Source organism: Mobula hypostoma, chromosome 3, assembly GCF_963921235.1.
Source record: "Mobula hypostoma chromosome 3, sMobHyp1.1, whole genome shotgun sequence".
In the NCBI taxonomy this organism is placed as follows: Eukaryota; Metazoa; Chordata; class Chondrichthyes; order Myliobatiformes; family Myliobatidae; genus Mobula; species Mobula hypostoma.
The window spans coordinates 197,196,750-197,219,046 of NC_086099.1; the positions used below are offsets into that span (position 1 = coordinate 197,196,750).

Sequence of the window (22,297 nt, forward strand, 5' to 3'; positions counted from 1 at the left end):
CTTCAATCTGTACAGTTTCCATGATCACACTACTTGTTTCCCTTAATTCCATAGACTTGATGCCAGTTCCCTTATTAAATACAGATGCAAAAAACCCATTTAAGATCTCCCCTATTTCTTTTGGTTCCACACATAGCCGACCACTCTGATCTTCAAGAGGACCAATTTTATCCCTTACAATCCTTTTACTCTTAATATACCTGTGAAAGCTCTTTGGATTATCCGTCACTTTGACTGCCAAGGCAACCTCATGTCTTCTTTTAGCCCTCCTTATTTCCTTCTTAAGTACTTTCTCGCACTTTTTATACTCCTCAAGCACCTTATTTACTCCGTTTCCTATACGTGTCATATAACTCTCTCTTCTTCTTTATCAGAGTTGCAATATCCCTTGAGAACCAAGGTTCCTTATTCCTATTCACTTTGCCTTTAATCCTGACAGGAACATACAAGCTCTGCACTCTCAAAATTTCTCCTTTGAAGGCTTCCCACTTACCGATCACATCCTTGCCAGAGAACAACCTGTCCCAATCCACGCTTTTTAAATCCTTTCTCATTTTTTCAGATTTGGCCTTCTTCCAGTTAAGAACCTCAACCCTAGGACCAGATCTATCCTTGTCCATGATCAAGCTGAAACTAATGGTGTTATGATCACTGGAACCAAAGTGTTTCCCTACACACACTTCCGTCACTTGTCCTAACTTGTTTCCTAATAGGAGATCTAATATTGCATCCTCTCTCATTGGTATCTCTATATATTGATTTAGAAAACTTTCCCGAACACATTTTACAAACTCTAACCCATCTAGACCCCTAACAGTATGGGAGTCCCAATCAATATGTGGAAAATTAAAATCACCTACCACCACAACTTTATGTTTCCTGCAGTTGCCTGCTATCTCTCTGCAGATTTGCTCCTCCAATTCTGGCTGACTACTCGCTGACAACCTTTATTTCTGAATTTGACTTTTTTTTTAAATAAAATATCATTTCATAAAATTATCTATTGATGAAATGCATCTGTTGACGGAATTTATAATTGAGTGTAAATAAGCACAGTCAGAGAGGTTATGATTTATTGTGATGTAAATATTCATAGCTGAGATATTCTCTGGCTGCTTTGAGATTTTATTGAACTATGGTACTGTTGTATATTTTTTACATGTGCTCAAAGGAGAAGAGGTGACAGGAATTGATTTCAAGGACCCTTAAGTAGCCTGAATTGACTTGGATGCAAATGTATTGCATTTTTATTGGAATCTCAACTAATATTCTGCTATAACCTTTTATGCTTTCAGAAAGGGCAATTGAATATCAAAATGATGTCTTTTTATGTTTTATTGATTTCACTAAAGCATTTGACAAAGTGCAACATGAAAAATTATTTCAAATTCTTGCTAAACTAAACAGATGGAAGGGACCAACAACTGCTTCAAAATTTATATTGGAATCAAATGGCGGAGGTAAAAATTGATGATAATACAAGCAGTTGGACTAAAATTTAAAGAGGAGTTAGACAGGGATGCGTTGCCTCAACAGAATTATTTAATATCTATAATGAAATGATTCTCAGAGAAATAGAAGACCTAGATAGGATAAAAATTGGAGGTGTTAACATCAACAATATAAGATATGCAGATAATAGCATAACACCTTAATAGCAGGTACTGCAGAAGACCTACAAATCCACCTAGACAAAGTAGTACAAACAAGTGCAGATTTTGGTCTAACCATCAACTGTAAAAAAACAAAATGTATGGTAATACCAAAACAGCAGGATATTCCCAACTGCCAATTGTACATCGGTAACCAAGAGATTGAACAAAAGACCAGCTTTAATTACCTTTATATCACAAGATGATATAAGTAGAAATAAAAAGAATTGCCATTGCCAAAACCAACTTCCAAAAAATGAAACCCATTTTTACCAACAGACATTTCTATGACAACAAGGCTTAGGCTACTAAAATGTTACATCTGGTCAATCTTGCTGTGTGCTTCCGAAACATGGACTATTAACACCAGAACTCCAAAGCAACAGAAATGTGGTTTCTTAGAAGAATGCTGAAAATATCATGGAGATTGGGTAACTAATGAGACAGTACTCCAACGTGCTCATACAAAAAGATCTTTAATGAGAACATTAAAAGAGAGGAAACTTAAATTCCTGGGCCATGTCATCAGAAAGGGAGAAATAGAATGCCTTATAAGGCCGTATGCCTGGGAAACGCGGTAGAGGAAGGCAAAGAAGAAAATATATGGACACTGTGAAAGAACTAACAGATCTAAGTGTGCGAGATACCATTGACGCTGCGAGGGATCAGTCAACGTGTAGAGCCATGATCGCCTAAGCGTGTAACGCGCAAGGCACATGAAGAAGAAGAACCTTTTATGGAAATTGGGACTTGTAATAATTTGGGAAAAGTACATAAATCTTAGATGGCAAACTGATTACTTCTTTCAGATGAAACTGATGGGAAAATGAGCAATGAGATAAGATTTATGAAGAGCTTTTTACAGTTAAGCTATTGCCCTGCGGGCAGAGTTTGGGTTACTTCCTTTCATGGTATCATCTAGCACTGAATAATGTGAACTCAGTGCACTCTTCCAGGGTCATGTAAAAATAATTATAGTTGTTTGGAGCGTGCTGCCTTTCCTGAGCAGGTGCTTATTTAAATCCTGATCATTTGTCAGAGAGGGATAGAGATCGCCTCTCCAGATGACGGCGTCAAGGCTTTTGTAAAGTTGCCCTCGAGCACAAGAATGATTGTAATTTGAAGCACATTTAACCGATGATGCTTTAAATTAATTGATTGATGAGGTTGTTCTTTTTGGCTGTGCTGTCAGGGAGAGGTAGAGAAGGGATGTTCAGTGAGTGAAAGTTGATAACTGAATCATCCAACTTCCGTAAAGAGTTTTATGAAAATTGTATTAGTAAATCTGATAAGACACCCAGTGACTGCAAACAATCCTTCAAAATCTGTACCTGGTTGCAGCATTTGTATAACAGTTTTATTTGCGCCTTGAATCCTTTATTATAAATGATAGCTTACACTTCATGATGGTGATCTACACAGTGAAATCTTTATTGTTGCTAAGCAAACTTTATTAAAGCCACATGCAAACAAAACTGAAAAATATACAGGTGAAGTTTCTGCAGAAATGGTGATACACCCACTATTGGTGTTGAAAGAACAACACATTGAACATAGAACATAATAGCACAGTACAGGCCCTTAGGCCCATGATGTAGTGCCGACCTTTTAACCTTCTGTAAGATCAATTTAACCCTTCTCTCCTCCATAACCCTCCATTTTTCTATCATCCATGTGCCTATCTAAGAGTCTGTTTAATGTCCATAATGTATCTGCTTCTGCCACCACCCCTGGCAATGCCTTTCCTCACACTCACCACTTTGCATATATAAAAAAAAGCTTACCTCTGACATCCCCTCTTTCTTCCAAAACAAAAAGCAAATAATGGAAATCTGAAAATAAGAATGATGAGTTAGGCAGCTGATAGACCAGCAGTTGGCTCCTACTCTTGGCCTTTGCACCTGGCTTCTCTGGAGGCAGAATAATTCCTGTAGTGTTCCGTCACTTGTCTTTCTATTATTGACAGTAGTTTACAATGGTTGCAGTAAATGTAACTGTGATAGGTTGTGCAGTGTTTACTATGCATATTAGATACTAAAAAAATGTATCTGGAAGCATCCATTTCAGATAATTAGTGAAGAATGTCTGTATGGACAAGGGAATTTTAGTCATTAGGGAGATAATTTAAGAATATTTGAAAAGAAGTCATGTGATCAAGTGAAGTCCAAATGGCTTTGTGAAAGTGAAATCATATCTGTACACACCCTCCTCTATTGCCTCAATGAGGCCAAACTCAGGTTGGAGGAGCAACTCCCAATATTCCGTCTGGGTAGATCCAACCTGAACATCAATTTCTATAACTGTCGATAATTTCTCACACCTCCATCCTTCTATTTTCTTTTTTTCTCTTTTCCTATTCCCCATTCTAGTTACCCTCTCATCCCTTCTCTACTCCTCACCTACCCATCACCTTCCTCTGGTTCCCCTCCTCATTTCTATTCTTCAGTGTCCACTGTCCTCTCCTATTAGATTTCTCCTCTTTAGCCCTATGCCTTCCCTAACAATCACATCCTAACTTCTCACATCTTTCCTTTTGATCCTCCCTCTACCAACCTTTCCCCTCATCTGGACTCACCTATCAGTTGCCATTTTGTCCTCCTTGCCCCCTCCCCCACATACACCCCACCTTCTCATTTCACTCCTGATGAAGGCTTGTGGCCCAATATGTCAACTGTTTATTCCCCTCCGTAGATGTTGCTGAGTTCCTCCACCGGCATTTTGTGTGTGTTGGTTGAGAAATATATTTATAGTTCTTTGAGAAACGGTCAATCAGAGTGGATAGATGGGATTAGAGAAAAGCCTTCCTCTGTTGGTTGAGGTCGACCATGGATGTGTCCTATCTGTTTACGTTGTATACCCACGCAAGTAGACCAGAAGACAGAGGAGCAGACTTAGGCCATCTGGCCATTGAGTCTGCTCTGCCATTCAATCATGGCTGATCCTTTTTTTTTCCCCAAAAGTGTGCAGCCAAGGGCAGCAGGATATGGAGAGTGCAACGAGCTCCCCCTCTCCTTGTAGCTGATGAATTCAGAAGAACGGCAGAGATACAGTTTGGTACCAGCAGTGTCACAGGAGTTGCCAGTCAGCATTGAGTTCAACGTAGGACTACCTTCGGACACCAGGTCCAGATTTTTCCTCGGATTTACACCCAGAGTCTTCCCCATGAGTGGGTATAGCCACAAGGCAGTGACGGTTTGAGAGCAGAGTTTTTCTTCTCCTGGATGAACTGCCAACCATGGCTGACGAACCCCATCCGCCCAAAGCAACTGGTTTTAACCCACTTCTGGTCCTTCTCCTGGCAGTAGAAATGGTTCCACCAGGCTTAGTAGCTAAGCCCGCTGGTGGAGCTGAGCTTGGTTGTCAGAGGCTATTTCAGACTCATGCCATTGGGAACATTTAATAAGTAGAGGGAGCTTATCCCCACAACCCCCACTCCACAGCTAAAGCAACAGTATGGAACCATAGAGGGAAACAGCAGCCGTAATGATGTGCAACACAAATGGTTACATCAGAAATAAGATTTCATGGTGTTGGAAGTAACTTATTAGCAGGGGCGTACCAAAGTAATGAATACGGATGTAGGAGTGGTTTTCAATTTGGCAACATGTAATCAGTGATTACTGGGATCATTATGGGGTCCTCAGCTGTTTGCAATATCAGAGATTTCTGCGATGAGAGGATTGGCTTTTCAAAAACAGCTAGAAAAATTAAAATGCAATCTTTGGTGTTTAGAAGAATGAGGAGATCTTATTTAAACATGCCGGATCCTGAGGATGCACAACAAGGTAGATGTTAAGATCTTTCCACTAATGTGAAAATCTCAGGGAAGGTATACAGTTATAAGATTAGCAAGTGATATTTAAAATTGAAGTCCACAGGTACTTCTGCTTACAGAGGGTCTTGATTCTCTGTCTCAGAGCATTGTGGAGGCTAGATCATTTGTAATATTACTAGAAGAATATAGAGCAGTGCTGACCCAGCAGCCCACGATGTGCTGACCTTTTAACCAAGATCAATCTAACCCTTCCTTCTCATATAGCCTTCCATTTGTCTTGCATCCATGTGCTTGTCTAAGAATCTCTTAACTGCTCATAAAGTGCCTGCCTCTACCATTATCCTCAGCAGTGCATTCCATGCACTTACCACTCTCTGAGTAAAAACCTTATCTCCGCCAGCTCCCCTTTGCTTTACTGGAATCACTTTAAAAGTATGCCCTCCTGTATTAGCTATTGCCGCCCTGGGAAAAAGGCACTGATTGCCAACTCTATCTATCTGTTCCTCTTTTCATCTTCTACACCTCTATCAAGTCACCTCTCATCCACCTTCACTCCAAAGAGAAAAGCCTTAGATTGCTTGATGTTTCCTCATAGGACATGCTCTCTAATCCAGGCAGCATCTTGGTAAATCTCCTCTGCACCCTCTGTAAAGCTTCCACATCCTTCCTATAATGAGGCAGCCAGAACTGAACACAATACTCCCAAGTGTAGTCTAGCTAAAATTTTATAGAGCTAGAGCATTACCTCATGGCTTTTGAACTCAGTCCCCCAACTAACAACAAACAAACCATTTTACCTTCTTAACCACCCTATAAACTTGCACAACTTTGATGGATCTTTGGATGCGGACCTTTGGATTCCTCTGACCTTCCACAGTACTAAGAATCGTGCCACTAGCCATGTACTCTGCCTTCAAAGTTGACCTTCCAACCTGTATCTCTTCACAGATTTCTGGAGTGAACTCTATCTGCCCCTTCTCAGCCCAGCTCTACATCCTATCAGTGTTCCTTTGCGACATGACTACAATCTTCTCAACTATCCACACACAACCTTCTCAACTATCCACAATATCACCAACCTTCATGTCATCTACAAACTTACTAACCCCACCCTTCCTCTTCCTTACCCAAGTCATTTATAAAAATCACGAAGAACAGGGTTCCCAGAACAGATCCTTTCTGAGCACTAGTCATGGGCCTCCAGGAGGAATACATTCTATCTAGTACCACCGTTTGCTTACTATAGGCAAGTCAATTCCAAATCCACACAGCCAAGTTTCCTTGGATCCCACGCCTCCTGGCTTTCTGAATGAATACCTAGAAGTAGATGAAGTATTGAACGATTGTGGATTGGGGGCTATGGGAAACTGGTGCAGAAGAGCTGATGAGATCTGGGGCAGATCAGCCACAATTATATAGAAACATAGAAACATAGAAAATAGGTGCAGGAGTAGGCCATTCGGCCCTTCGAGCCTGCACCGCCATTTATTATGATCATGGCTGATCATCCAACTCAGAACCCAGCCTTCCCTCCATACCCCCTGACCCCTGTAGCCACAAGGGCCATATCTAACTTCCTTTTAAACATAGCTAATGAACTGGCCTCAACAGTTTGCTGTGGCAGAGAATTCCACAGATTCACCACTCTCTGTGTGAAGAAGTTTTTCCTAACCTCGGTCCTAAAAGGCTTCCCCTCTATCCTCAAACTGTGACCCCTCGTTCTAGACCTCCCCAACATCGGGAACAATCTTCCTGCATCTAGCCTGTCCAATCCCTTTAGGATCTTATACGTTTCAATCAGATCCCCCCTCAATCTTCTAAATTCCAACGAGTACAAGCCCAGTTCATCCAGTCTTTCTTCATATGAAAGACCTGCCATCCCAGGAATCAATCTGGTGAACCTTCTTTGTACTCCCTCTATGGCAAAGATGTCTTTCCTCAGATTAGGGGACCAAAACTGCACACAATACTCCAGGTGTGGTCTCACCAAGGCCTTGTACAACTGCAGTAGTACCTCCCTGCTCCTGTACTCGAATCCTCTCGCTATAAATGCCAGCATACCGTTCGCCTTTTTCACCGCCTGCTGTACCTGCATGCCCACTTTCAATGACTGGTGTATAATGACACCCAGGTCTCGTTGCACCTCCCCTTTTCCTAATCGGCCACCATTCAGATAATAATCTGTTTTCCTATTTTTGCCACCAAAGTGGATAACTTCACATTTATCCACATTAAATTGCATCTGCCATGAGTTTGCCCACTCACCCAACCTATCCAAGTCACCCTGCATCCTCTTAGCATCCTCCTCACTGCTAACACTGCCACCCAGCTTCGTGTCATCCGCAAACTTGGAGATGCTGCATTTAATTCCCTCATCCAAGTCATTAATATATATTGTAAACAACTGGGGTCCCAGCACTGAGCCTTGCGGTACCCCACTAGTCACCGCCTGCCATTCTGAAAAGGTCCCGTTTATTCCCACTCTTTGCTTCCTGTCTGCTAACCAATTCTCCACCCACACCAATACCTTACCCCCAATACCGTGTGCTTTAAGTTTGCACACTAATCTCCTATGTGGGACCTTGTCAAAAGCCTTTTGAAAATCCAAATATACCACATCCACTGGTTCTCCCCTATCCACTCTACTAGTTATATCCTCAAAAAATTCTATGAGATTCGTCAGACATGATTTTCCTTTCACAAATCCATGCTGACTTTGTCCGATCATTTCACCGCTTTCCAAATGTGCTGTTATCACATCCTTGATAACTGACTCCAGCAGTTTCCCCACCACCGACGTTAGGCTAACCGGCCTATAATTCCCCGGTTTCTCTCTCCCTCCTTTTTTAAAAAGTGGGGTTACATTAGCCACCCTCCAATCCTCAGGAACTAGTCCAGAATCTAACGAGTTTTGAAAAATTATCACTAATGCATCCACTATTTCTTGGGCCACTTCCTTAAGCACTCTGGGATGCAGACCATCTGGCCCTGGGGATTTATCTGCCTTCAATCCCTTCAATTTACCTAACACCACTTCCCTACTAACATGTATTTCGCTCAGTTCCTCCATCTCACTGGACCCTCTGTCCCTTACTATTTCTGGAAGATTATTTATGTCCTCCTTAGTGAAGACAGAACCAAAGTAATTATTCAATTGGTCTGCCATGTCCTTGCTCCCCATAATCAATTCACCTGTTTCTGTTTGCAGGGGACCTACATTTGTCTTTATCAGTCTTTTCCTTTTTACATATCTATAAAAGCTTTTACAGTCCGTTTTTATGTTCTCTGCCAGTTTTCTCTCATAATCTTTTTTCCCCTTCCTAATTAAGCCCTTTGTCCTCCTCTGCTGAACTCTGAATTTCTCCCAGTCCTCAGGTGAGCCACTTTCTCTGGCTAATTTGTATGCTACTTCTTTGGAATTGATACTATCCCTAATTTCTCTTGTCAGCCACGGGTGCACTACCTTCCTTGATTTATTCTTTTGCCAAACTGGGATGAACAATTGTTGTAGTTCATCCATGCAACCTTTAAATGCCTGCCATTGCATATCCACCGTCAATCCTTGAAGTGTCATTTGCCAGTCTATCTTAGCTAATTCACGTCTCATACCTTCAAAGTTACCCCTCTTTAAGTTCAGAACCTTTGTTTCTGAATTAACTACGTCACTCTCCATGTTAATGAAGAATTCCACCATATTATGGTCACTCTTACCCAAGGGGCCTCTCACGACAAGATCGCTAATTAACCCTTCCTCATTGCTCAAAACCCAGTCCAGAATAGCCTGCTCTCTAGTCGGTTCCTCGACATGTTGGTTCAAAAAACCATCCCGCATACATTCCAAGAAATCCTCTTCCTCAGCACCTTTACCAATTTGGTTCACCCAGTCTACATGTAGATTGAAGTCACCCATTATAACTGCTGTTCCTTTATTGCACACATTTCTAATTTCCTGTTTAATACCATCTCCGACCTCACTACTACTGTTAGGTGGCCTGTACACAACTCCCACCAGCGTCTTCTGCCCCTTAGTGTTACGCAGCTCTACCCATATCGATTCCACATCTTCCCGGCTTATGTCCTTCCTTTCTATTGCGTTAATCTCTTTTTTAACCAGCAACGCCACCCCACCTCCCCTTCCTTCGTGTCTATCCCTCCTGAATATTGAATATCCCTGAACGTTGAGCTCCCATCCCTGGTCACCCTGGAGCCATGTCTCTGTGATCCCAACTATATCATAATCATTAATAACAATCTGCACTTTCAATTCATCCACCTTATTACGAATGCTCCTTGCATTGACACATAAAGCCTTCAGGCACTCTTTTACAACTCTCTTAGCCCTTTTTAATGCTTGCCCTGGATTTGTCGGCCTGCCACTTTTACTTTTCCCCTTTGTACTTTTTGCTTCTACGCTCACTTTACACCCCTCTGTCTCTCTGCACTGGTTCCCATCCCTCTGTTGTGAACTAACCTCCTCACACCTAGCCGCTTTAATTTGATTCCCACCCCCCAACCATTCTAGTTATTGAATGGTGGGGCAGACTTTAGGGGCACCGTGACCTACTCCTGCTTTTTTAAAAATCTATTTGTCTTTTGTGTATATTAATGATTTAGGGGAACAAAGTGGATATATGTAGCAACCAAATTTTCAGGAAGGTAATCTGTGAGAAACATTCCAAGCAGTTCACTGAGAGATATTGATAGGTTAAGCAGAGGTCAGAAGTGAACAAATGGAGCATATTGTGACAAAATGGGAAGTTGTTAATTTTGGAAATAATTATGATAAAAACGTGGAGATAGGCTGTAGAAAGCTGCAGCATAAAGTGATTTGGCTCATAGATGAAATGTAGAAATCCACCGTTCATGTGAGCAGGTAAATAGAAAGGCTTTTGAAATCTTGGCCCTTATTTCAAAGGACTTGGAGTATAAAGGTCTTCCTATAACTGTGTGTAAGACGAGTCAACCATTTTGGTGTCTTTATTTAAGAAAATATATATTCAGAGAAGGTTCACAAGGATGATCTTATCTTATGGGGGGGAAATCACTAACATGAAAAAAAGGTTGAACAAGTTGAGTCTGCACTCATGCTCATCACTTTTCCACCTCCTTTTATGGTACTGGGATTGGAAAACTACATCCGTTATGCATTTTAACCAATCTAGAAAATACTTGTGTGGATTTCAGAACCTGGGTTATTATCACTGATATAGGTCATGAAATCTGTTGTTTTGTAGCAGCAGTACAGTGCAAGACATAAAAAACTACTACATGCTGCAATAAAAATAAATAAGTTGTGTAAGAGAAGAATAGTGAAGTAATTTTCATGGATCATTTAGAAATCCGATGGCAAAAGGGAAGAAGCTGTTCATTGATTGTAGGTTTTCAGGCTGCTGCCCTCCCTGATGGTAGTAATGAGAAGAGGGCATGACATGAGTACTGAACTGAAATTCTGATCTGCTACCACAGTAGAATAGTCACCACCTACTATGTAGATGCACTAATTGTACAAAATCTTGATGGGCGTAGAGTTGATGGAGTTCCCTACATCGATTCAAAGAGTCATATAACACTACAGCGTAGAAACGGGGCCTTCATCCCATGGAGGGAGATTGAAAACATCCAGAGTACTTATTTAAAGTTATTGATAGAATGGGGGGGGGGGAATGAGAAATGTTTTACTCTGAGTTTAGTGGGTATCTAGAACTCACTGACTGACACAGTGATGGTGGAAGAAACCCTCATTGGTATAAAAATTACTCCTCTGTGCTCTTGAAATATTAGCAATTAAAGAGCTGTGGATCAAAAGCTAGGAAGTAGGATTAAGCTGGATAGATCCTCTTAGACACTGTGGACTGAATGGTCTTTTTTGTGTTAAATTTCTAATCAAATGACCATCAGAGAGGTGACATGGGAGGTCTGTGGAGTTAGTCATCAGAAGTTCAGCAAAATAAAGTGCTCTTATCTTCCATCCTATATGACCAGAGCAAGGCTCTCTTGCAGCTGAGCCAGAGTCTGTTGAATATCCATAATGTTTTTTGTGGTTTTCATTGAATATTTGTTACACTGCCTTAGAGATAGATTTTGGTCTTCTGAAGCTGTTGAAAACATAATTAATATGAAAGTTAAATGGCAAAATTTTCACAGCTGTCCTCACTAATTATAGGCTCGAAGTTGACTTATGTTTACACATTTAACACTGGCTTGCAAGCCAGAAGTCGATGATTAACCTCCTTGATGTGTAAATGAACATACTTATTTATCCTGTAAATGTTGTCAGCTGACAATTAAATCAAAAAGGATGAATGGTTTTGTTTTAAATGTGAAAGGGCAAGTGTCACACAAGTTGTTAGTTAGTGTGTCAGCTCTGGTTATGCCTTGTGGAATAACCTTTTGTAAAGGATCATCTATAAATGGAAAATGAAGCCCATGACTCACCACGTTCCAAGATTGTTTCTTCAGTTGTGCTTTGTTGCACATTTAACCTCTGTCGCCTTTGAATTTTCCAGGCACTATCCCGACTGTGCGAGGACAAGTACAAGGACTTGAGGAAATCTGCTCGGAAGCGCTCAGCCAGTGCAGACAATCTGACTGTGATCCGATGGTCTCCGGCCATCATTCCTTAATACTGGGCAGCTTTGCTCGAATAAATACGCTATCATCCATCCAGTTTTTGTCTGGGGGAAAGAAAATAAGAGAGACTTCATTAGACTTTGGCTAGATGCCTTCACAGTGCCTCCATCTTGTGTAGCACAGGAAAATGGAAAAATCTCATTTGAGAGAACAAAAACTTTGAAATTATGAGAAAGGACTTTCATTTCTAGCATCTTCACTGCCTCTAAACTGCACCCCCACCCCTTTCAATATGGGCCACCATCATAAATGGAAAAAAGGGGTCCAGAGATGGAAAACTGAGGAAGAAAAATGTCATTCTTAGCAGTTGGCTTGTTTGCAGGAAATATGTTGAGACAATGTGGCTGAGTAAGAAGTTTGCTTTCAGCACATAGCCGGGGCAGTTTGTGAGCACCGGTATTTTATTTTTAATTTATTTTAAGCCTGATAAATTTATGGTTAGACTTTCATGAGTGTGTAAAAGATGAACCACTCGTGTGAAATGCCACAATGGTCAACAATGATCTGCTGTGTTTCAGAAACCATTTTAGAGATTGGCTTAATGTTTGATTCCTTGCCTGTTCTGCACCACCCTACCCCACGAAGGCAGTATTTCCCAGTGAAGGCAAATCCATAGCGTCTTTTCAGTCCTGTGAAAAGCCACAGAAAGATGTAAAATGCTCTAGTGCAATTGTTTCCACATACTAAATTGAAGTACATTACAGCCAGCACTTACTGGTCAGAATCACTTATTCCACTAGACCCATGATGATGTTTTTATACCAGTTTGTTTTTTTGACGCTCTTGGAGTAGAGCTCTGTTTATGTTGCAGGGACAGTCTAGCAGCACAAGATTTCACGTGAATCTTTATTAGGATAGCCACTGCTCCTTTCATATTACTCTTTAAATTGATATACTTGAAGGTATATTTCACATGGATAATTTCCAAATGTATACCTCATATGTTAGCATTCATATCATCACTATTTTAGGACAGAAAACATTCACCTTGCTATTGTCTTGATTTTATGATTTCTTTTAGCTTTTTCTATAATTTTCAACACTCCACAACATTTCACGTAAAACCAGTTTGACATGGGTTTATCACTCACTGAAATGAAGAATTAAGTTTATCAACGTCATGTCTCAAAAGTGAACTCAACAGCGACCTCTTCTGATATTTTGTGGAAATTCTGTATTATTCCATACTGTGAATCCCTATTTCTGTTTTATCACACCATCATGTTATTAGCACACAATTTCACTGAAAATTGTGCTGTTCTTGAAACATAATTGCAGGCTAGATCTAGAATTGAACCTGGTAGAACATAGCACAGGAACAGGCCCTTCAGCCTACAATGTAGTGCCAAACCAATTAAATTAGTAATCATGTGGCTAACTAAACTAATCTCTTTTGCCTATACAATGTGCACATCCTTCCACATCTAAATGTCTCTTAAAAATCTCTAAAGCATCTGCCTCTACCAACACCCCAGACAGTGCATTCCAGGCACTCACCACTCTGTGTAAAAAAAAACATCCTTCACATCTCCTTTGAACTTACCCCCTCTCACCTTAAATGCATGCCTTCTGCTATTAGACATTTAAGTGATGCACAGTAAAAACCACACATAGCAGTCCCTGGATAGATTTGTCTCCATATAATGGGCAAAACATCTTGATTTTGATTCATTGAAAACAATGTGTCCTCTTGAGGGAAATCAAAAGTGTTTCTAAGAGCAGGGAAAATTACTACCATTATGTTTGTTATCAAGTGGTTCAGGCATTATGCTCATTGACTTAAATTCCAATTTTCTCATCTGTAAAAAAGTTGTTGAGAACTGTCAGTGGGGAAATTCTATTAAAAAACACAATTGCACTGCTCCATTGGCTCAGAGGGTAACTGCACTGCACTGTGTGCTAAGCCATACAGATCAGGGATGCTGTGGTTTGTGATCTTTGCCAAGTTAGTGGATCTCATTGGTCATTTGGGTGCTCCAGTGGGCCCTGTGTTCAAAAAAAAAAGCAGACGTGCTTCCCAACAACCACTCTGGGCACTGCCTGAGTGCCAGTTGGACACCAGCTTGGGCTTGGCTCTGATGTTCTGTTTTGTCTGCCCAGTCTCGCTCGTGAAGAACAACTGTTGGAATGAGGTGCCAAAAAGCAGCTGGGGCATCTGTGGAACCTGGCAAACGTTGATGCCTTTGGAAGAAAGAGAGAGCAAAAATTAGGATAAAAAAAAATAGTTGTGTTAATTATTAAATCCATTCGTATAACTCAAAACCAATTTTGACCAAAACCTTAACCTTAGTAATTTAATCACTGATTTAATTTTTTTGATACAGTTTTCAAAGTATTTTAGAAAGAAAAATTCATCATGTTAACATAACTGCGAGTGAATTTTAATGAGATGAACATTGATGAACTCTGTAATTATCCCAGTATAAGTGTACTTTTGTGAAATTTATTAAACTTGTTAAAGATTGTATAACCTATTTATTGTATGTATGTACATACAGTCTGATGCTTACTTAAAATGTAAAGTGGTCTCAGTAGAATCTGGCTCAGTCTAGTTTAGACTGGTGATTCTTGTCTTAGCCATGTGCACTGGACTCTACCTCTGTATAGAGAGATTTCCCTTGATCCTTGGTTAGTTGGAATATAAAAGCTTTTTTTGTGACAAACTGATTATGTACTTTAATTATGTTTCTTGTGCTGAGAAAACCTACTGTAGCAATTTTTTTTTTCGGTTTGACTTTTAATGTTTAAACCTCAGAAAATGGCTTACAATGAGCATTTTATGTTTCTTTGTATTAATGCAAACAGCGCTTTTTAAACCCCTTTTGTTGGTCAACCTTGCCAAATACAAAAGAGTGTCGATGGATAAACTGCACACTACAGATATCCTGGACTGTATCTCATTCTTAAGCATACAGTAACCTACCAAAGGGCTGCCACCCTGGTTAGAATTGGGTAAGCTCTGAAGATTTCCAATTGCTTCCCATTACTGTGACAGTGAATGACTATTTTAATAAAGTTAGGTGCCAATTTGGTTAAATTCTGCAATATTTGTGCTTATTCAAAATATTCCTGTAGAAAAAAATCGAGTGTTTCAATAGGGTTTAAAAGTAACATTAGAATCAGATTTAACATTACTGACATAGGTGAGATAGGTTATTTTGTGGCAGCAGTATAGTGCAGAGACAAAAATCTATAAATTACAAAAATAAATAATAAAAAAGGAATAACAAGGTAATACGGGTTTGTGGACCGTTGAAAAATCTGATGACAGAGGAGAAAAAGCTGTTCCTAAATTGTTGAGTGTGTGTCTCCTCCCTGATAGTAATAACTAGAATCTGCAGAGCATGTTCCTGGATAGTGATGGTCCTTAATGATGGATGCCGCCTTCTTGAAGATGGCCTCAATGGTGGGGAGGGATATGTTCATGATGATGCTGGCCGACTCTATGAAACTCTGCAGCCTCTTGCAATCCTGTGTATTGGGGCCCCATTTCAAGCTGTGGTATAACAACCAGAATGCTTTCCACTGTATATCCATATAAATTTGCAGAAGTCTTTGGTGATACTACTGAATCTCCAAACTCCTAACAAAGTAGAGCCACTGGCATGCCTTCATGATTGTATCAATGTGTTTGGCCATGGATAGATCCACTGAGATGTTGATGCCTAGGGATTTGAAGCTGCTCATCCTTTCCACTGCTCAACCCTCGATGACAACTGGTGTGTGTTCTCCTGATTTCCCTTTCCTGAAGTCCACAATCAATTCCTTGGTCTTGCTGCTGTTAAGTGTGAGGTTGTTGTTGTGACTCCACTCAACCAGCCAATCTAACTCTCTCCTTTACTAGTATTGATTCTACTGACAGAAGTGACTTTTATGATGCCAACATAATGGTGTGTGTTTTTTTTTAAAAGAGTACAAAGTTTTAGTGCTGATAGATTAATTTGCTGCTTGTTGTGATGGAAACTATTTTCTATCAGCACTGTTTACATCAGTTATCAGTCATAGGTGGAGGAGCGGGTAGTGTTGAGGAAACAGAAGATGATACAAAGATAGATGGAGGAGTGGGTAGTGTTGAGGAAACAGAGAGAGCCTGCAGAAAGACAGATAGTTTAGGGGAATGGGCAAAGAAGTGGCAAATGAAATACAATGTTGGAAAGTGTATGGTCATGCACTTTGGTGGAAGAAATAAATGGGCAGATAGTTATTTAGATGGGGAGAGAATTCAAAATACAGAGATGCAAAGGGACTTGGGAGTCCTTGTGCAGGATACCCTAAAGCTTAACCTCCAGGTTGAGTCGGTTGTGAAGAAGGCGGATGCAATGTTGGCATTCATTTCTAGAGGTATAGAATATAAGAGCAGATGTTGAGGCTGTACAAGGCACTCATGAGACCACATTTGGAGTATTGTGTTCAGTTTTAGGCTCCTTATTTTAGAAAGGACATACTGACATTGGGGAGGGTTCAGAGAAGATTCATGAGAATGATTCCAGGAATGAAAGGGTTACCATATGAGGAACATCTGGCAGCTCTTGGGCTGTATTCCCTAGAGTTCAGGAGAATGAGGGGGAGATCTCATAGAGACATTCCGAATGTTAAGAGGCCTGGACAGATTAGATGTGGCAAAATTATTTCCCATGGTTGGGGAGTCTAGGACAAGAGGGCATGACTTCAGGATTGAAGGACGTCCATTTAGAACAGGGATGTGGAGAAATTACTTTAGTCAGAGGGTGGCAAATCTGTGGAATTTGTTGCCACGAGCAGCTGTGGAGATCAGGTCATTGGGTGTATTTAAGGCAGAGATAGATAGGTTCGTGATTAGCCAGGGCATCACAGGGTATGGAGAGAAGGCAGGGGAGTGGTGATGACTGGAAGAATTGGATCAGCCCACGATTGAATAGCCCTACTTCTGCTCCTATATCTTATGGTCTTATCCACTAACCCAGATGCCTTCTCTTTGCCTGCACTAGGTAGGTATTTGCATCTTTGAAAACATAACCACTGTCATGTTTACAACTTGTAATTTACTATTGCCCCTCTATTTCTGCTTAAGGAATAGCATAAGAAAGAATGGGATATACTATTTAATTCCCTTCTGATATCAAATTTCTATGCACAGGAATTTTTATTGCAGGTGCTGATTAGGAATTGGGTGTTTGAATAGAGCCCTGAGCAACTCAGAACGTTGGAATGTTGAGAAATCATCATTTAATCTTCGTGATGACCTATGTGGCAAACAACAAATTCATTGGTAGATGATTATATCACAAGGAGATATATCTGGAAATTAGCTTTCCCATCATCTAACACACAGATTTAGATTTATCAGAGTAAAGTTGAGAGCTAAAATGAAAATAGAGAATGCTGGAAATACTTAGTTGGACATGAAGCATTATTGGAGAATGAAACTGATTTAACATTTTAGGTTGATATCCAGACGGAAGGTCGTCAACTTAAAATGTAAACTCGGTTCTTTCCTGCAGATGCTGCCTGACCTGCTGAAGGTTTCCAACATTGTCCATTTTTATTTCAGATTTTCAGCATCTGCAATTTTTCTTGTTAAAGTTGAGGGCTCAGTTATTGGGGGACACTTGAGATGAGGGAAGGTAATGGCTTTAATTGGAATAAGGCATCTGAAGGGAAAGTGAAATGGTGAATCAGATTAATAGCAGTAAAAATATAGCAAATGGATGGTTAAGTCATAAACACTCTTTTGATGTATCCTGTATATGAAAACAGAGTCCACACTTGGTTAAAAAATTCACTTTGTAAAACATTCAAACAACTGGACAACTTTCTGAATGAGAACAATTTTCTAGAAAAGTTTCAGTCAGGTTTTAGTGAAAACCAAAGCATATAGATGGCCCTTACCAAAATCATTAGCAACCTTGGGCTCAACATTGATGTCAACAGGGTCTCAGTTCTAATTCTCCTAGATCTAAGTGCTGTCTTCAACACAATTGACCACAATGTTCTAGATCGCCTTGAGATCTGGCTTGGCCTCTCTGGTAGTACCCTTAATTAGTTTCGTTCATATATCTTAGAGAGAAATTTTTTTGTCTGTTTTGGAGACAAATTTTCTAAGATATGATTTACCTTTTGGTGTTGCTTAGGGAAGCTGTCTTTGTCCCCTACTCTTTGCCTTATACATGCTCCCGTTATGAGACATCATGAAAGAGTCTCAACTTGATTTCCAGTTATGTGGATAACACACAATTGTACATCTCAGTTGAGCTTGATGTCCTGAGCATGAACACTCTATCTTCTCTGACTTCTGGTGTAGCTGCAGTAACCAAATGGATAAGCAATAATTTCCTAAAACTAAACGAAGATAAAACTGAAATACTACTTAACTGGTCCCAAAGCCAAAAGAGAAACTTCTTGATAAACTTGGGAACTTGGCTCCTCTTGTAAAATCAGAATCAACTAGCTTGGGTGTTACCCTTCATTCAGATTTGAATTTTAATCCCACATAAAGAAAGTGCCCAGAGCAGCATTTCTACACTTAAGAAATATTGCAAAGGTACATCTGTTTCTGTCATGTGATGATGCTGAAAAACTAATTTATGCCTTTATATCACTAAATTACAGCAATGTACCTTTTACTGGCCTTCCAAAACAATGTATGGACAAAGTTCAACTCATTCAGAATGCCGCTGCTAGATTTTTAACTAAAACCACTCTTATCACTCCCATCCGAACTACTCTGCATTGGCTTTTTAAAGTTCTCTTACTTGTTTTTAAAGTTCTCAATGGTCTAGGGTCAAAATACATTGTTTTTGTTTTATGATCCCGCTGGAATTCTCAGGTCTTCTGCTGGTCTCCCTAACTTAAACAGTCTCCCTTGAAGGATAATTTGCTGCTCAGCTTCTTTGAACTATGTTCCTAAACTGTGGAATTCAATACCTAAAACTATGAGGGATGCAGACTCAGTTGATACTTTCAAATGCCAGCTTGAAACCTATTTATTTAACCTTGTTTTTAACTAACATCCTCTTAACATTTATCTTTTTAGCTTTTATTTTCACATTTGCACTTTATCCCATTGTAAAACATCATCTGTATGAAAAGTGCGGTATAAATTAGTTAGTATTAAGTTAAATATTTGATCATATTCCAAATATGGACACAGGGAAATAGCCATAGAGTCAGACAGATGGAAATGGGCCCTTTGGCCCAACTGGTCACACTGACCTCGATTTTCATTCAAGTTAGTTCCATTTGCCCAAATTTGGCTTGTATCCTTCTAAACTGTTTCTATCCATGTTCCTGTCCAAGTTCCTTTTAAATGTTCTTCATATACCTGCCCTACCTGCCTCAACCACTTCCTCTGGCAGCTCATTTTATGTACTGAACAAACTCTTCCCCCCACCCAACCCAAGATGAAAAAGTTGCCCCTTGGGTTCCTATTAAATCTCTTCCCTCTCACTTAAACTTATGCCACCTCATTTTTGATTCTGCCAACACTAGCAAAAAGACAGAGTTAACCCCTTCCATACCCCTCACGATGTTAATCAGGTCTATGTGATCACCCCTTATTCTCCCTTCCTCCAATGAAAATAGTCACAACCTAATCAACCTCTCTCTGATCCCTGGGGAACACAATTTGTTACAGGCCTCCAGTTTGAAAAGTAATCTGTGGCCAACACCCTCTGCTTCCTGCCATCAAGCCAATTGTGTATGCAATTAGCTTTCTCCCCCTGGAACCCATGTGATCTAACTTCCCATAGTAGCCAATCATGTGTAACCTTATCAGAGACCTCACTGGAGTCCATATAGTCTACATCTACTGCCCTGGCTTCATTGACTTTCTTGGTTACTTTAAAAAAAAAGCTATCAAATTCCTGAAAAATGATCTCCCATACACAAAGCCATACTGGCTTTCCCTAATCAACCCATCTTACCAAATGTCTACAAACCTTATCCCTCTGAATGCCCTGGAGCTGCCACTGATGTTAGGCTGAAGGCCAATTTATACTTGTGTGTCAAATCGATGCTATAGGTATGGCGTAGCCATGTACCCTACGCCGTAGCTTGACGCACACCTCCCCAAAAATGTAACCGCGTTGCGGTGATGCAGACCGCAGCAACTGTGATTGGTCCACTTGGTAGCATCGCATTTCCTCCTACGCTGCAATAGCTTCCCATTGGGCAACTGAAGGGCAGGGAAGGAACTCTGGCTGCAATGCTTCCCATAAAGCTTTACAGACCTCCAAAATTATGGAGGACCCTGTGCTTGACGCCGGTTTGTAGCTAGCTGCTAGAGCCTGTTGACTTCCACCAGAAGTTAAAACTCGAATGGTGATTGCCAGTCTCTGAAAGGGGAAAGATTCATAGAAAGAAATTTAGGCAGAGGAGAAGGCCATTTAGGTTTGCAAGCATGTTCTGCTGTTCAGTACAATCTCTCCAAATGAAACACTCCTGCCATTCCATGAACTGGTCAGCAAACTGTTGTCCCACTCCCTCTATACCCTTTCTTAGGTAAAATATAAGACTGCATATGGTATTGCAGTGTTGTTTCAGTAACGGCCTGTATACATTTAATCCTTGCCTCTCATATCCGAAACCTCTTCGATAAAGGGCAAGCAAACACTTGATAGATACACCCGCAGACTTGCTTTTACTGATTGCTATAGAAGGACATCCTGGCCCTTCGTACGTCAAGGTTTTCTGAATATCAGAACTCAATTGATACTTGAATTTGCGAATGGTGATTCGTCAGTCCTGCCGAAGGGTTCCGACCCGAAACATTGACTGATCATTTCCACGGATGCTGCCCGACCTGCTGAGTTCCTCCAGCATGTTGTGGGTGTTGATTTGACCCCTGAATCTGCAGAGTATTTTGAGGTGGTATTTCTGCCAGGTATGGAGAAGCCAATGCACAGGGTTGACAGAGGCTAGACCATAGACAGCATCTTCAAAAAGTGGTGCCCCAAGATGGCGTCAATCATTAAGGACCCGAATCATCTGGGACGTGCCCTTTCTCATTACTACTATCAGCAAAGAGGTACAGCAGTAACAATGAGTATGCACATAATGGGCCAAAAGACCTATTTCTGTGATCTATAACCCATTAAGATCAAAGCAATCAGTATTTCTGTGGCTACCTCTTCTAGTACTCTAGTATACAAATCATAAGGCTCTGGGGGATTTATCACCTTTTGGTCCCATTAATTTCTCTACTAATTTCCTTTAATTTCTCCACTTGATAACCTTCCAAAAAGACAAAACCAATTATTTGCTCAATTATTCATCCATTTCCTGGCTCCTAATGTTTTGGACTGTAAAAGAACCTGCATTTGTCTTCATTCTTTTTCCTTTTACATACTTGTAGAAACTATTACAGTCTATATTTTCCATTGTAGGTTTACCCTAGTGCTCTGAAATACAAAAGTAGAAAACACTAGAAGAACTCAGCCAATTAAAACCAGTTAGCAATTTGTATCAGGAACCTTTTCTCAGCTGCGGGAAGAGTGGAAGGTTTTAACAGTTTTCAAAACAGATTTGGAGTGGGGTGTGGGGAAGAGCAATGTGGAAGACAGAAGTCTATGGTTATAGACGATCAGGCTATATATATATAGGCATCCGTTAGTCTTGTGAGGCCATGGATTTGCGCCTTGGAAGGTTTCCAGGGCATAGGCCTGTGCAAGGTTGTATGGAAGACTGGCAGTTGCCCATACTGCAAGTCTCCCCTCTCCACGCCACTGATGTTATCCAAGGGAAGGGCACTAGGGCCAATACAGCTTGGCACCAGTGTCGTCGCAGAGCAATGTGTGGTTAAGTGCCTTGCTCAAGGACACAACACGCTGCTTCAGCTGAAGCTTGAACTAGCGACCTTCAGGTCACTAGACCAGTGCCTTAACCACTTGGCCACGTGCCAAGATCAGGCAATAGGGCAGCAATTTATAGGTTAGAAAAGGATGTACACACAATGAGAAATGATGAGAGCAGTTTACATGTAGCTGTAAATTGCAGTATTCATTCCAGAGGGTGACAGACCCCAGACAGATATAGGATGTCATTCTAGTTTATGTTGGGCTTTCCTGTAGCAGTGAAGGAATGTGTAGAGAGGCAGGTCGGAATGGAATCGGGAATTAAAGCGGCATACATCAGGAAACTTGAGACACCTCTGTGGATTGAATGTGGATACTTTATAAAGCAATCATCCAATCTATGTCTGACTTCTCCAATATAGTGGAGGCCTTTGCTTCCCAGTACACTTACTCCATTATTGTTCTTCAAA

General features: G+C 40.6%; 1 protein-coding gene across 1 annotated transcript in view; it reads left to right on the plus strand.

Annotated features, from left to right (window-relative positions):
• ccny (cyclin Y) overlaps positions 1–14,826 on the plus strand; it is a 252,715-nt gene extending 237,889 nt beyond the window's left edge. The window contains exon 10 of the mRNA XM_063044375.1: positions 11,934–14,826. Coding sequence (XP_062900445.1) covers positions 11,934–12,050 — 117 coding nt within the window. The 3' untranslated portion in view covers positions 12,051–14,826. The remainder of the gene's footprint in view (positions 1–11,933) is intronic.
• Positions 14,827–22,297: the final 7,471 nt, after the last annotated feature.